The sequence below is a fragment of the Ovis aries genome, chromosome 4, assembly GCF_016772045.2.
Source record: "Ovis aries strain OAR_USU_Benz2616 breed Rambouillet chromosome 4, ARS-UI_Ramb_v3.0, whole genome shotgun sequence".
NCBI lineage: Eukaryota > Metazoa > Chordata > Mammalia > Artiodactyla > Bovidae > Ovis > Ovis aries.
In genome coordinates, this window is record NC_056057.1 from 8538044 (window position 1) to 8552398 (window position 14355).

Below are 14355 nucleotides of genomic sequence, written 5' to 3' on the forward strand. Positions count from 1 at the left end.
AGCTCAGTGGATTTTGGGAATTGTAGTCTGCCAGTCATCCAGGGCATTCCTGTTTCGGGAACCTGACTACGAGTCCCAGAAGCCTTCGGAGCGGCTCTCTGGGAACGCACTTCCTGGGACGCCGAGAGGGAGACGCTCTGAGAGGCTCCTCAGTGTGGGCGAGGGAAAATGCCCTGGATGTGAGAAACAGGTAGGTGTCGGCAAGAATGTTCTGGTTTCTGGGTCTTTTGCGTAAGTAGTTGAGGATTTTGTGTAAGGTTGCTTAAACGAGGAGAGTCACTCAGCATTGGAAAGTGCTGACCACCTTTGTGGACATGAATGCTTGGAGGTGTTTGATGAAGCTCTCAAAATTACTTTGGACCCAGTAGTATGAAAATGTCGACGTGTCTGGCCAGGGCTAGGGACTTGGCTGGCCAGGTGTGTGCTGTGGAGGTGCAGGTTGCTATTTTTGAATCACTAGCTCATGCTGGTTGTGTAATGATGACCTGCTCTCCATTCAAACCCACTTAGTGGTGCAGGGATGAGTTTGTTCTGAGAGCATTCATAGCCACTGTGGCGGTTTCTTTGCAGTTGGCTCTAACCAGGAAAGCTCTCTCTCTCTCTCTCTCTCTTTTTTTTTTTTTTTTAACTTTCTATGTCTTTCTGCCAACTCTGATGCTCCTAAGGGCACAGCTTAAAGGGAGTGCAGAGAGGGTAGGCGGGAGGCAGGCTTCTCTGAAGCCCAAGTTCTGTGTTACAGGCTTTGCAAGGGGCCAGTCGTGACATTAGAAGGCCAGACTTGGGGACCTGACTTTTAAAAGATTGCTCAGAGATCCTATTGTGTGTTTCATATTGTAAAAACTTAACTTTGGAGTAAGTAAGCAACTGTGATTGAAACCAACCAGACATATATTTAGAAAAGAAAAAAAAAAAAAATCTGGTTGAAATCCCTTTCCTGCAGACTGTTGGGAACATCATTCTACTTTATGATCATTGTAGGGCTAGCAGTATATATGTATATAGACACGCCTTAAACCAGGAAGTTCGTAGGCGTTACAAGTTTTCCTTCTTTCCTTCTACTTGAGGTAAATAGTGTTTGAAGAGGAAGTTGTTGATGCTTAAGAAAGATATATGAAAACATTTAAATGGTGGGTTGAGCTGTTGGTGGAACTATAAACTGAAAAGAAATTCTAGTTGCAAGTTTTAGGGGGCACGGTACAAAGCAACTTTGACTAGCTTTGTTGTCAGTATCCTTTTAAAAGAAATAAAAGAAACCTCAGGAATGTGTTTTATGCCAAGACAACTAATTACATAGTGCTTCATCAGCCCTCCTTATTCTTTCACTGTAGTTATGAAAAGATTTCCAAAACAGCGAAGTGATTTCCATCCTTGTTTTTCCTGTCTTCTTAAGTCACAAAATGAGAGTTAATTTTTTCTTCTGTAGCTCACAAATAGATATTGTGTGAATTTAAGAATAAACTACTTTTGTTTTTAACATACTGCCCACCTTTTTTGGCTTAAGATTTCTTTGGTTTTAGATGGTTGATAATTATTTTTCCTAGTTCCATATGAATTCACATTGAGTTTTTAAAGAAGTGCTGTATTAATTTGGAGAACTTTTCCTGTTCTTTACGTCCAGGTCATCTTGACTGTGTTCAGATGTGTATATATTTCTTCTAGGGTGATTAAAGTTGTTTTGGAACTATCAAGTACCTCAAAGAGTAAGTACATCCCTTGATTTTATTTCTTCATTTTACTTCCATATGTATGACACTGTTTTCTCTTAACAAAATAAAGTTATAGGGTAGATCTCCATTCCAGGTGCTATGTTGATGATCTGCATCTTCTAAGAAAACCCTTCTAAGGGAGACAGTACCTTCTAAGGTAGAAGGGACTGCTAGTGTTACTACCGAGGAATAACGTAGCTGCTGTTACAGATGTGTTCTCATGTAGCTATTCCTTAGAATTGTCTCTGAAAAAAATACAGTAATGGATCTGAGAATTCTTAAAGCTCTTGGCCCTTATTCCTGCTCCAAACTTCTTTGAACTCTATTCAAAACCACAGGAAAGATATTCTTTTGAAAAATATTTTTACTTGAAATATCTTTGATAACCTTCAATTGTGTACCATCTCCTCTGCAAGTCATTGTGGAACAGTCAGATATGAAGTGGGTGTTTCGAACAGAGGCCTAATCTGATTTGGTCAGTGGCTATTCTCAAAGAGAGTGCTCTCAAATAAACCTACCAATAATCGTCACAGACTTAAATTTCCGACCCTATTCTGTTTTACGAAGGGTTTTACTGTTTATGATCTCACAACTATCTCGGGAGAAATTTGAGATGCAGAGGGCATAGCACTTGCCCAGTTTGCACATGGTGGTTTATGACTGGCGCTTCAATCTTGGGTTGCCTGGGCTACAATACCATGCTGCCTCCCAGATGGAAACTGCAAGCCCACACATCTGTATATACAGCTTAGCTCAGGACCAGCTAGTGTTCGTGGGTGCTCCTCAGATTGTTAAAGTGTATTCTTAGCCTTGCACATCTGCCACAGTTACTAATAAGGGGTTTTCATATGGCGAAAAGATGGGTTTTTTTTTTTTCCTCATTGGGAGAAATATTTTAAAAAGGAGATAGAAATATAAGTATAAAAAATTGTTTAACTTAGATAAGCAAATATTACTTTGATATATGAACCACTCTTAATGGCAAGAGGCACATCCTGTATGTAACATACCTATTAAGTTGAAAACATGGGCATCAACTATCATAATTGATTGTCTACCCATGGTGGGAATTAATCAGTGTTGCTAAACTTATATATGTGTTTCTAGAAGCAGAGGCTGCATATAAATAACCTGGGAATGGCCTCATCTTTCTTAGGAAATTTCTGGGGGAAGAAAATGAACTTCCTTTTTAACAATGAGAGAGACTTTGGCCAGTAAAGAGTGGAAAGCAGGGGCACATTTTAGAAGCAGTTTGGGGGCTTCAGAACACAGAGTATGGATGAATGTAATGAGTGAGCTGATCCTGGAGCAAATTTATAACGCTCTGTGTCCTCACCATACTCATATGAACCTTCCATTTGTTTTTTTGTTCATTCATTAAACAGATAATTGAGTACCTTCTATGTGCCAGTGTTGGGCACAGTGAATAAAACAGAAGGCTCTCTGTGCTCCTGGAATTTACAGTCTGGTGAGAAGGATAAACACTGAACAGAGAGTATAAGCAAGTTCACTGCTATCAAAGAAAAATTGCAAAGGTGCAACCAGGGCGTGTAATTAGGGACGGGGGAAGGTGAAGGGTCGGAGAGGAGAGGGGAGGTTTAGATCCAGGGCTCCCTGGAAACTAGAAAGATAAATACATGTCAGTTAAGCAAAGAATAGGATGGGATTAAGAAAGTTCTAGGAGGAAACAGCATGAGCAAAAGCCCACATTGAAAAACAAAATTTGAAAAGTTAAAAGCATTATGTCTACATAGACTAATATGTGAGGTAGGAAACTGACTCAGAAAGGAAACTAAGAATCTGTCAGGAACCAGATGGTGGGAAGTAAAACTTTGGAAATTATGGGAAAGATTTGAAACTTTGAAAACTTTATTCTGAGGAAACTATTCAATAGAAAGCTATTGAATGGTAAAAAATGCAGTGAAATGATCAGATTTTCAATTGAAAAAATAATGCATGGTTTCAAATTAATTGGTAGAGCTCCAAGAGTCAGCATATCTTTCAGTTTTAAATCACTGAACATATTCCTTCTCTCACTGTCCCTATAAGATGTTACTTTTTCCCTCTATGGGATATACTGCTGCTGCTGCTGCTGCTGCTGCTAAGTCTCTTGAGTCGTGTCCGACTCTGTGCTTTCTATCAATCATACACATGTAGAGTTATGAGCAGGGTATAAAATGTAAAGCAGCCAAAGAAAGTTACAAAGAGTGGGGACATTAATTCTAGCACCGAGACTGAAATTCAGTTAAATTAAGGTTCATAATATTTCCCTCCTGAAAAATGCCATATACTCGTTCAGTTCAGTCGCTCAGTCGTGTCTGTCTCTTTGTGATGCAATGGACTGCAGCCACGCCAGGCCTCCCTGTCCATCATCAACTCCCAGAGTTTATCCAAACTCATGTCCATTGAGTCGGTGATGCCATCCAACCATCTCTTCCTCTGTTGTCCCCTTCTCCTCCTGCCTTCAGTCTTTCCCAGCATCAGGGTCTTTTAAAATGAGTCAGATCTTCGCATCAGGTGGCCAAAGTGTTGGAGTTTCAGCTGCAACATCAGTCCTTCCAATGAACATTAAGGACTGATCTCCTTTAGGATGGACTGGTTGGATCTCCTTGCTGTCCAAGAAACTCTCAAGAGTCATCTCCAACACCACAGTTCAAAAGCATCAATACTTTGGTGCTCAGTTTTCTTTAAAGTCCAGCTGTCACATCCATACATGACCACAGGAAAAACCATAGCCTTGACTAGATGGACCTTTGTTGACAAACTAATATCTCTGCTTTTTAATGTGCTGTCTAGGTTGGTCATAACTTTCCATCCAAGGAGTAAGTGTCTTTTAATTTCATGGCTGCAGTCATCATCTGCAGTGATTTTGGAGCCCCCCAAAATAAAGTCTGACACTGTTTCCAGTGTTTCCCATCTATTTGCCATGAAGTGATGGGACCAGATGCCATGATCTTAGTTTTCTGAATGGTGAGTTTTAAGCCAATTTTTTCACTCTCCACTTTCACTTTCATCAAGAGGCTCCTTAGTTCTTCACTTTCTGCCATAAGCATGGTGTCATCTATGTATCTGAGGTTATTGATATTTCTCCTGGCAGTCTTGATTACAGCTTGTGCTTCATCCAGCCCAGCATTTCTCATGATGTACTCTGCATATTAAGTTAAATAAGCAGGGTGACAATATACAGCCTTGACATACTCCTTTTCCTATTTGGAACCAGTCTGTTGTTCCCATGTCCAGTTCTAACTGTTGCTTCTTGATTTGCATACAGGTTTCTCAAGAGGCAGGTCAGGTGCTCTGGTATTCCCATCTCTTTCGGAATTTTCCACAGTTTATTGTGATCCACACAGTCAAAGGCTTTGACATAGTCAATAAAGCAGAAATAGATGTTTTTCTGGAACTCTCTTGCTTTTTTGATGATCCAGCAGATGCTGACAATTTGATCTCTGGTTCCTCTGCCTTTTCTAAAACCAGCTTGAACATCTGGAAGTCCACAGAAGCCTGGCTTGGAGAATTTTGAGCATTACTTTGCTAGCCTGTGAGATGAGTGCAATTGTGTGATAGGTTGAGCATTCTTTGGCATTGTCTTTCTTTGGAATTGGAATGAAAACTGGCCTTTTCCAGTCCTGTGGCCACTGCTGAGTTTTCCAAATTTGCTGGCATATTGAGTGCAGCACTTTCACAGCATCATCTTTCAGGATTTGAAAGAGCTCCACTGGAATTCCATCACCTCCACTAGCTTTGTTCGTAGTGATGCTTCTTAAGGCCCACTTGATTTCACATTCCAAAATATCTGGCTCTAGGTGAGTGATCACACCATCGTGATTACCTGAGTCATGAAGATCTTTTTTGTACAGTTCTTCTGTGTATTCCTGCCACCTCTTCTTGGTATCTTCTGCTTCTGTTAGGTCCATACCATTCTGTCCTTCAGTGAGCCCATCTTCGCATGAAATGTTTCCTTGATATCTCTAATTTTCTTGAAGAAACCTTTAGTCTTCCCATTCCATTGTTTTCTCTGTTTCTTTGCATTGATCCCTGAGGAAGGCTTTCTTATCTGTCCTTGCTATTCTTTGGAAGTCTACATTCTAATGGGTGTATCTTTCCTTTTCTCCTTTGCTTTTCGATTTTCTATTTCACAGCTATTTGTAAGGCTTCTTCAGACAACCATTTTGCTATTTTACATTTTTTTTTCTTGGGGATGGTCTTGATCCCTGTCTGCTGTACAATATCATGAACCTCTGTCCATAGTTCATCAGGTAGATCTAGTCCCTTAAATCTATTTCTCACTTCCACTCTATAATCATAAAGGATTTGATTTAGGTCATAGCTGTATAGTCTAGTGGTTTTCCCTACTTTCTTCAATTTAAGTCTGATTTTGGCAATAAGGAGTTCATGATCTGAGCCACAGTCAGCTCCTGGTCTTATTTTTGCTGACTGTATAGAGCTTCTCCATCTTTGGCTGGAAAGAATATAATCAATCTGATTTCAGATTATATCAATCTGATTATTTCAAAGATATAATCAATTTGGCCATCTGGTGATGTCCATGTGTAGAGTCTTCTCTTGTGTTGTTGGAAGAGAGTGTTTGCTATGACCAGTGCATTCTCTTGGGAAAACTCTATGAGCCTTTGCCCTGCTTCATTCTGTACTCCAAGGCCAAATTTGCCTGTTACTCCAGGTGTATCTTAACTTCCTACATTTGCATTCCAGTCCCCTATAATGAAAAGGATATCTTTTTGGGGTGTTAGTTCTAAAAGGTCTTGTAGGTCTTCATAGACCCATTTAACTTCAGCTTCTTCAGCATTACTGGTTGGGGCATAGGCTTGGATTACCATGATATTGAATGGTTTGCCTTGGAAACAAACAGAGATCATTCTGTTGTTTTTGAGATTGCATCCAAATACTGCATTTTGGACTCTCTTGTTGACTATGATGGCTACTCCATTTCTTCTAAGGGATTCCTGCCCACAGTGGTAGATATAATGGTCATCTGAGTTAAATTCACCCATTTCGGTCCATTTTAGTTTGCTGATTCCTAGAATGTCGACGTTTACTCTTGCCATCTCCTGTTTGACCACTTCCAATTTGCCTTGATTCATGGACCTGACATTCCACGTTCCTACGCAGTATTGCTCTTTACAGCATTGGACCTTGCTTCCATCACCAGTCCCATCCCCAACTGGGTGTTGTTTTTGCTTTGGGTCCGTCTCTTCCTTCTTTCTGGAGTTATTTCTCTACTGATCTCCAGTAGCATATTGGCCTGGGGAGTTCCTCTTTCAGTATTCTATCATTTTGCCTTTTCATACTGTTCATGGGGTTCTCAAGGCATGAATACTGAAGTGGTTTGCCATTCCCTCCCTTTAGTGGACCACATTCTGTCAGAACTCTTCACCATGACCCACCCATCTTGGGTGGCCCTACACGCATGGCTTAGTTTCATTGAGTTAGACCAGGCTGTGGTCCATGTGATCAGATTGGCTAGTTTTCTCTGATTGTGGTTTCAGTCTGTCTGCTCTCTGATGCCCTCTCTCAGTGCCTGCTGTCTTACTGGGGTTTCTCTTACTTTGGACATGGGGTATGTCTTCACGGCTGCACCAGCGAAATGCAGCCGCCGCTCCTGACCTTGGATGTGGGACAGCTTCTCTTGGCTGCTTGCCACGCAGCCGCTGCTCCAGGTATACTTGTTGGCTCTCTAAAAATATGACTTTTAGTTAGTTTCTGGGATCTGAGCCAAGCATAGTTGAGCAGAAGCCAATTCATGGGACTGATACAACACCTGGATTGATATGATGCGGGATAAATTTGAACACACTTAAAACTGAAATAGATGTTAAATATTGATCCGGCTCTGTTTATTAGTGTCATTTGATAACCTATAGGCTAAGAACTACAGAAATTTATTTATTAGTAATAAAATTCATTCTGATCTTGTTTCTCATTTCGTCTGTAGGAATCAGGGGCACAGGGGAGCTTGAATGAAGGAAACTCAATTATACTGATACTCCAAGTGTTTGTCCCCTACCTCTGAAAACAGAAAGGAATTGTGATTGGGTTAGGACTTAGCCGTGGTCATCTGAAGGCGTTCTGAAGCTTTGAAAGGAATTGAGGGGAACTTTTTTTTACATCTTCCCAATGTTGATTAAGTCTTCTTTCTTTTCATTGCTCAGTTTTTCTCTAACCTTGAATTATTCATTTTTATGAACTTGTATATCTTATTTGGTTGATACCTAACAGTGATCACTTGATATGTAGTAATCAGACGCCTTTTTCGTTATCAGCACTTTGAGTTTTGATAAAACAGCGTATTCTTTCCCTCGGTCTGACAGTTAACATGTTGGGGCAAAGTCCAGATCTTTATGGCCTTGGTGTGCCTCTAGGACCTAACAGAGTGTCTTGCATGTGCTGAATAGTAAATCCCTGCTGAATGAATGACTGCTTAGTAATGGCTACTTCCTTGTCCAGTTCTATATCATTAAGAGTCTACCTTTTTAAGCTACTGTGGTCTTGGGTCAGAGCCTAGTATTTATTTATTCAAATGTTCCTAAAATGACTTGTGTACCAGGCACTGTGCAAGTTGCTCTCAGTATACTAGGGAGAAGATAAATGAGCAGAAACCAACAGGAAGCTGGATTCTAGAGACTGACAAAACCAGTGGCATTTTCCACTGTAAATGTCCTCAAACCTGCACCAGAGTTTCCATTGTTGGACTCAGGTGGTTGGTTGGTTGCTAAAATCAGGCATTTAAAATTTGCTAGAAAAAAAATAATGACCATAATTCCTCCAAGTATTTTCATCCATAACTTTTTTTTAAAACAATTACTACTTTTGGTAATATTGACAGAAGACGACATGATAAATAGTAAACTAAGAACAGAAAAACTTAACAACTAGTTATTCTTGAGGACTTTAAGAAATAGTCACTTTTATATTTTACAATATAAAAATCACTTAAACCGATTTTTATATTGTACACTTATGTATGTGCGTGTGTATAAGTATGTTCAGTTCAGTCGCTCAGTCATGTCCGACTCTTTGCAACCTCATGAATCGCAGTGTGCCAGCCCTCCCTGCCCATCACCAACTCCCGGAGTTCACCCAAACTCATGTGCATCGAGTTGGTGATGCCATCCAGCCATTTCATCCTTTGTCGTCCCCTTCTCCTCCTGTCCCTAGTCCCTCCCAGCATCAGGGTCTTTTCCAGTGAGTCAGCTCTTTGCATAAAGTGGCCAAAGTACTGGAGTTTCAGCCTCAGCATCAGTCCTTCCAATGAACATCCAGGACTGATCTCCTTTAGGATTGCCTGGTTGGATGTCCTTGCAGTCCAAGGGACTCTCAAGAGTCTTCTCCAACACCACAGTTCAAAAGCATCAATTCTTTGGTGCTCAGCTTTCTTCACAGTCCAACTCTCACATCCATACATGACCACTGGAAAAAACCATAGCCTTGACTAAAAATTATTCCCAGTTTTTGTGATTGGACTAAATATATAGTAAATTAAAGCAGTCTGTTCTGTTGCCTTGCAGGAGACATGGTAGAAAGTAGAAAAAATATATTTGAGTGGTATTTGGAGAGTGAGTTTCAAACTCCTGAAGAAATAAAGCTGAATAACATACTGGTTTTTATAATATGTCATATACAGATAAACATCTATTTCTGCTTTATTGACTATGCCAAAGCCTTTGACTGTGTGGATCACAATAAACTGTGGAAAATTCTGAAAGAGATGGGAATACCAGACTACCTGACCTGCCTCTTGAGAAACCTATATACAGGTCAGGAAGCAACAGTTAGAACTGGACATGGAACAACAGACTGGTTCCATATAGGAAAAGGAGTACGTCAAGGCTGTATATTTTCACCCTGCTTATTAAACTTATTAACACTGGGCTGGATGAAGCACAAGCTGGAATCAAGATTGCCAGGAGAAATATCAATAACCTCAGATACGCAGATGACACCACTCTTATGGTGGAAAGTGAAGAAGAACTAAAAAGCCTCTTGATGAAAGTGAAAATGGAGAGTGAAAAAGCTAGCTTAAAGCTCAACATTCAGAAAACGAATATCATGGCATCCGGTCCCATCACTTCATGGCAAATAGATGGGGAAACAGTGGAAACAGTGTCAGACTTTATTTTCTGGGGCTCCAAAATCACTGCAGATGGTGATTGCAGCCCTGAAATTAAAAGACACTTACTCCTTGGAAGGAAAGTGATGACCAACCTAGACAGCATATTCAAAAGCAGAGATATTACTTTGCCAACAAAAAGTCCGTCTAGTCAAGGCTATGGTTTTTAGGCACTGTTACTTTCCCCATTTTGCAGATGAGGAAAATGAGGTGCACAGATGTAGTGTTGCTGATCCAAAGTCACTTGGGTCACTTGGCTAGTAACTGAGGAAGCAGGGATTTGAATTCACGCCATCTAGCTCAGTGTCGGCCTTCAGCTACTCCGCTGCCCTCCTCACACCTTTGCCTGTTTTGCTAGTCTGTTTTTACATCTGCATGAGCATCGGAGGCCGAATTTGTGTTTGGAGTTGATGGTTTGTGGATGGTGCTGTGACCCTGCATATTTGAGTGTCTGACACATCCAAGATGCTTGAACGTGGGTGTCGAATGAGTGATTTTTGAAAACAGAATTTCAGATATGATGTTAAGCGAATTTGGAATTCTGTTGGTTGTTCCTCTGATTCACCAGGTAGAAAAATGCTCGTGTGTCAAGACTTTGGTTGCGGTATGAGCAGTCATTGGTGAGCGAGGGTGTGCATGTATGCCTGTGCTCCGCGGTCACGGGCACATGTGCTCATACCTGTTTCTATTGCACATGGAGGCAAGGGACAGAATTCCCCTGTCTGATTCCACGTCCCTGGTTGTGTTTCCGGACAGCCCCACCCTTCCTACACTGCTCCCCCGGGGTCCCCTCATGATCTGTCTTCTTTGTCCCCCCAGTCTGACTGGCAGTACTGTGCACACCTGCCTGCCTGCCATGGGCTGTCGGGATGTCCACGCGGCCACCGTGCTCTCCTTCCTGTGTGGAATCGCCTCCGTAGCAGGCCTCTTTGCGGGCACGCTGCTTCCCAACTGGAGGAAGTTGCGACTGATCACGTTCAACAGAAACGAGAAGAACCTGACCGTCTACACAGGCCTGTGGGTGAAGTGTGCCCGTTATGACGGGGGCAATGACTGCCTGATGTACGACGCTGCCTGGTACTCCTCCGTGGACCAGCTGGACCTGCGGGTCCTCCAGTTTGCCCTGCCCCTCAGCATCCTGATCGCGATGGGCGCCCTGCTGCTCTGCCTGATCGGAATGTGTAACACTGCCTTCAGGTCCTCCGTGCCCAACATCAAACTGGCTAAGTGCCTGGTCAATAGTGCGGGCTGCCATCTGGTGGCTGGGCTGCTGTTTTTCCTGGCGGGTACTGTGAGCCTCTCCCCGTCCATCTGGGTCATCTTTTACAACATCCACCTGAACAGGAAGTTCGAGCCAGTCTTTGCGTTTGACTATGCTGTGTATGTCACTGTGGCTAGTGCTGGGGGCTTGTTTATGACGGCCCTGCTACTATTTATTTGGTACTGTGCATGCAAGTCCTTGCCCTCTCCTTTCTGGCAGCCGCTGTACTCCCACCCTCCCGGTATGCACACATACTCACAGCCCTATTCAGCCCGTTCCCGCCTCTCTGCCATTGAAATCGACATTCCAGTAGTTTCCCACACCACCTAATGGGGAAATCATTGTTCAAGAAACCTTGTAGCCTCACATTTCCCTCCTGAAAGAGCTGTTTTGGACCTATATCCATTTTCCTCTGTTCCTGATCAATCAGTGAAGCCAAATCTGTATGTTTTGGTAGGATGAAGTGCTGCTAGTTTTTATGAAAAGTACAATATTTTAAATGTGAATCATTCCTTTTATCTTGCTTCTTGTGCTCAAAGCATTTTTAACCTCCATATTGATATCTGATCAGTTATTTAGGTAGAAAGGACCTGTGTCTCAATTGAGGTGATTTAGAGCCACATAGTAAAAAATGATTAAGAGGAGCTGTTGTATGCGATCCTTAGAAATATTGCAGAATGTCAGAATGTGTATCACCCTTTTTCTATAATACCTTAAATTGGTGGGAAAAAATGGACAATTTCAAATTAAGATTTTTTTTTTTCAGGTAAGGGTAATAGTTTATCAGTAGCCAGACCACCAGCTTAGGCTGTAACTTTTCTTACTTCTTTCTCGGGGCTAATTGTATTGAATAGAGTTTGGTATTTTGAAGATGACTTTCTTTTGTGAGTTCTTATCTTCTACCTCATGCCTATGTTTAAAAATAAAATGTATTTTAAGTGATGTCAGAGAGAATAAGCCTAACCTTTAAAATATCTATTAGTATGGATAACAATTAACCTAATTATAAAAGTTAATGGTTCTATAAGTTGTATTATTAGAGTTAAACTGTGCCATGTGATGGATTGGTGCTTCCTTTGAGGCAAAAAAAAAAAAAACACCTTTTTTTTCCAGATATCATCGACCAGGTGGCACTCAGGCCTACATGTAATCTCTTAGTGACCAAGAGAAGGAAAGAAAGAGGCCTGAGTGGTTAGTCCTCCTTCAGATAGTGGCAGGGGACAAGCATCTGTTCTTCGGTGACAGCTGCAGAGACTCATCGGGGTGACTGCCTTTTGGGTGATGGGTGGAGTGAGGCATGGCCTCCCCATGACCAGGTTCCCTCTTGATTCAGTTCCCGCCCCATCACCGATTATTTCCGTGAGCTAATATCTTTGCCCAGCATGTTACTAGATGCTGTAGAGGATACATGGAAAGTATGAGATCTCATCCCATCTACTAAGAAATTTTACTTCAAGATAGAAGATCAAATGGTTAATTGACCTCAGTGGCAGCTGGTCTTCACTTCTCAATCATTGTTCCTGGAGTACATTTCACCCAAAGACATGGCTTTCTGGCAGTCAGGCTTATTGTAAATACCAGCAATATTTGGATCCAGAAATTCAGTTTGTTGGATCCTTTAGAGCACCTACCTTAGTCTTGATGCTGTGATAACAGGGTATCAGATTCATGAGAACTGGATGGGCCACAGTGGTAAAAAAACAAACAAACAAAATCCACCAATTGTTCCCTTTTCACCTCTAAAAATATGATGGCATATCAAAGAGGGAGAAGTATTTAAAATCTCTCTTGTAATGAGATAGTGCTTAGAGGAAACCGTGTTAACACCGAGATGAATGCTTACAGATTCAGGGATATTGGGTCTTTACCCTTAGGAATTTGAGCTGCTTACTTATTTGATGTAATTTGCTCCACATCTGTACTGTGTTCATGGGGAATTTGTTCTATTACCCATTACAAATTTCACATACAACTAGTTGCATGATTGACAGGTTATTGTGCCTCTTTTGCAAATCTGAGTATGCTTCTGGTACTTCTGTGTATAAAGCAGTACTTTTGTTTCTAATTCCAAACACTGGTTTATGTAAATAGCAAGTAAATCCAGTTGTATAATTTTTAAATGCCTTCAGTTGAGAGCATGCAAAACTCTGGTTTTTAAGCAATAGCATCTGATTTCCTTCTGTATTTTGTTTACTCTTCTTGGATGTAGCTGAGTTTTGATCATTCTAAGACAACAGCAGGTAAAATTTTGAGATTAATATTAATTTTCCTTTTACTAATTAATTTCTGTCCCCATTTTCACTGACTTTGTCCAGAAGTGTCAAGAATTCCACCATTCTTTGTATAAGCAGACTCAGCCATTAATATTCTAGACAGTTTTTAGTCCATGGGACCATATATATAAAATGTTGAACTTTTACTACAAGCATTTTTTTAATTCTTTTCATAAACTGTAGCCTCAAATTAGTGTTTATTATGGATTCACATGGCAAAAGAAACAGCTGTTTCCCTTATTGTCATTAATATTTCAGATTTGCTGTCAGAAACTCTTCTTATTCTTCAAAGCCATCAAAGGAATCCATATATTTATAATTTTTTTAAATAACTTCTGAGCATTCATCAGGCTATCATTGTGTTGGGGGATATCTTTCTTTTGTTGTTACAAGTCTCTTCATGTTAAAGGCCTTTTACAGAAGCTTGGAAAACAGTTTGGAAGACCTTAAATGTAGTATGATGCACCAGTTTTGGTTTATCCAACCATGGGAGGAAAAAACGCCTGAATTTACTTTACTTGTAAATAAATATACACTATAATAGATAATATGTTTGCTGTAAACTGCAGTGTAAAACTTCGATAAAACTGCACTGTACTTCTTGATGTTTATTAAAAGATGTATTTTTACAAGTTTCTGTTTCTGTCCTCATTTTTATCAGTGTTTTAAGGTGAAATATTTTGAGAAATGTTTCTCAAATATATGCAAATTGTAAAAGACACAGCCCCTTTTAAACCCCTGTAGAGTAGCAGTTGGAATCAGAAAACCTGGCATTATTGTTTCAAAAGCATCAAGACCCTTCATTTCTAAGAATGGTCTTAGGAGTTCCCTGGACTATTTCAACATTCCACAGAAAAACAACAAATAAAGTCAAATGGGCTAGACTTGCCTCATCAGTGGAGTTTTTCCAGTCATCTGTGCTCTTTGAGATTGCGAGCTCTCAGATGGTTAAATGGGAGGACATTTCTTCATTCTTCAGAACTCAAGGTT

General features: G+C 40.8%; 1 protein-coding gene across 4 annotated transcripts; it reads left to right on the forward strand.

The window, feature by feature from the left end:
- Window positions 1–100: 100 nt before the first annotated feature.
- CLDN12 (claudin 12) lies at window positions 101–13997 on the forward strand. 4 transcript variants are annotated; one of them, XM_012176286.4, is made up of 3 exons: window positions 101–190; window positions 1619–1700; window positions 10651–13997. In XM_012176286.4, exon 3 carries the CDS (start codon window positions 10688–10690, stop codon window positions 11420–11422), a length of 735 nt encoding a protein of 244 aa, XP_012031676.1. In that variant the 5' UTR covers window positions 101–190; window positions 1619–1700; window positions 10651–10687; the 3' UTR covers window positions 11423–13997. The 4 variants fall into 4 exon arrangements, with proteins under 4 accessions (XP_012031676.1, XP_004007749.1, XP_012031674.1 ...); XM_004007700.5 differs by having other exon boundaries at window positions 1639–1700; XM_012176284.4 differs by having other exon boundaries at window positions 1660–1700.
- The last annotated feature ends 358 nt before the right edge of the window (window positions 13998–14355 follow it).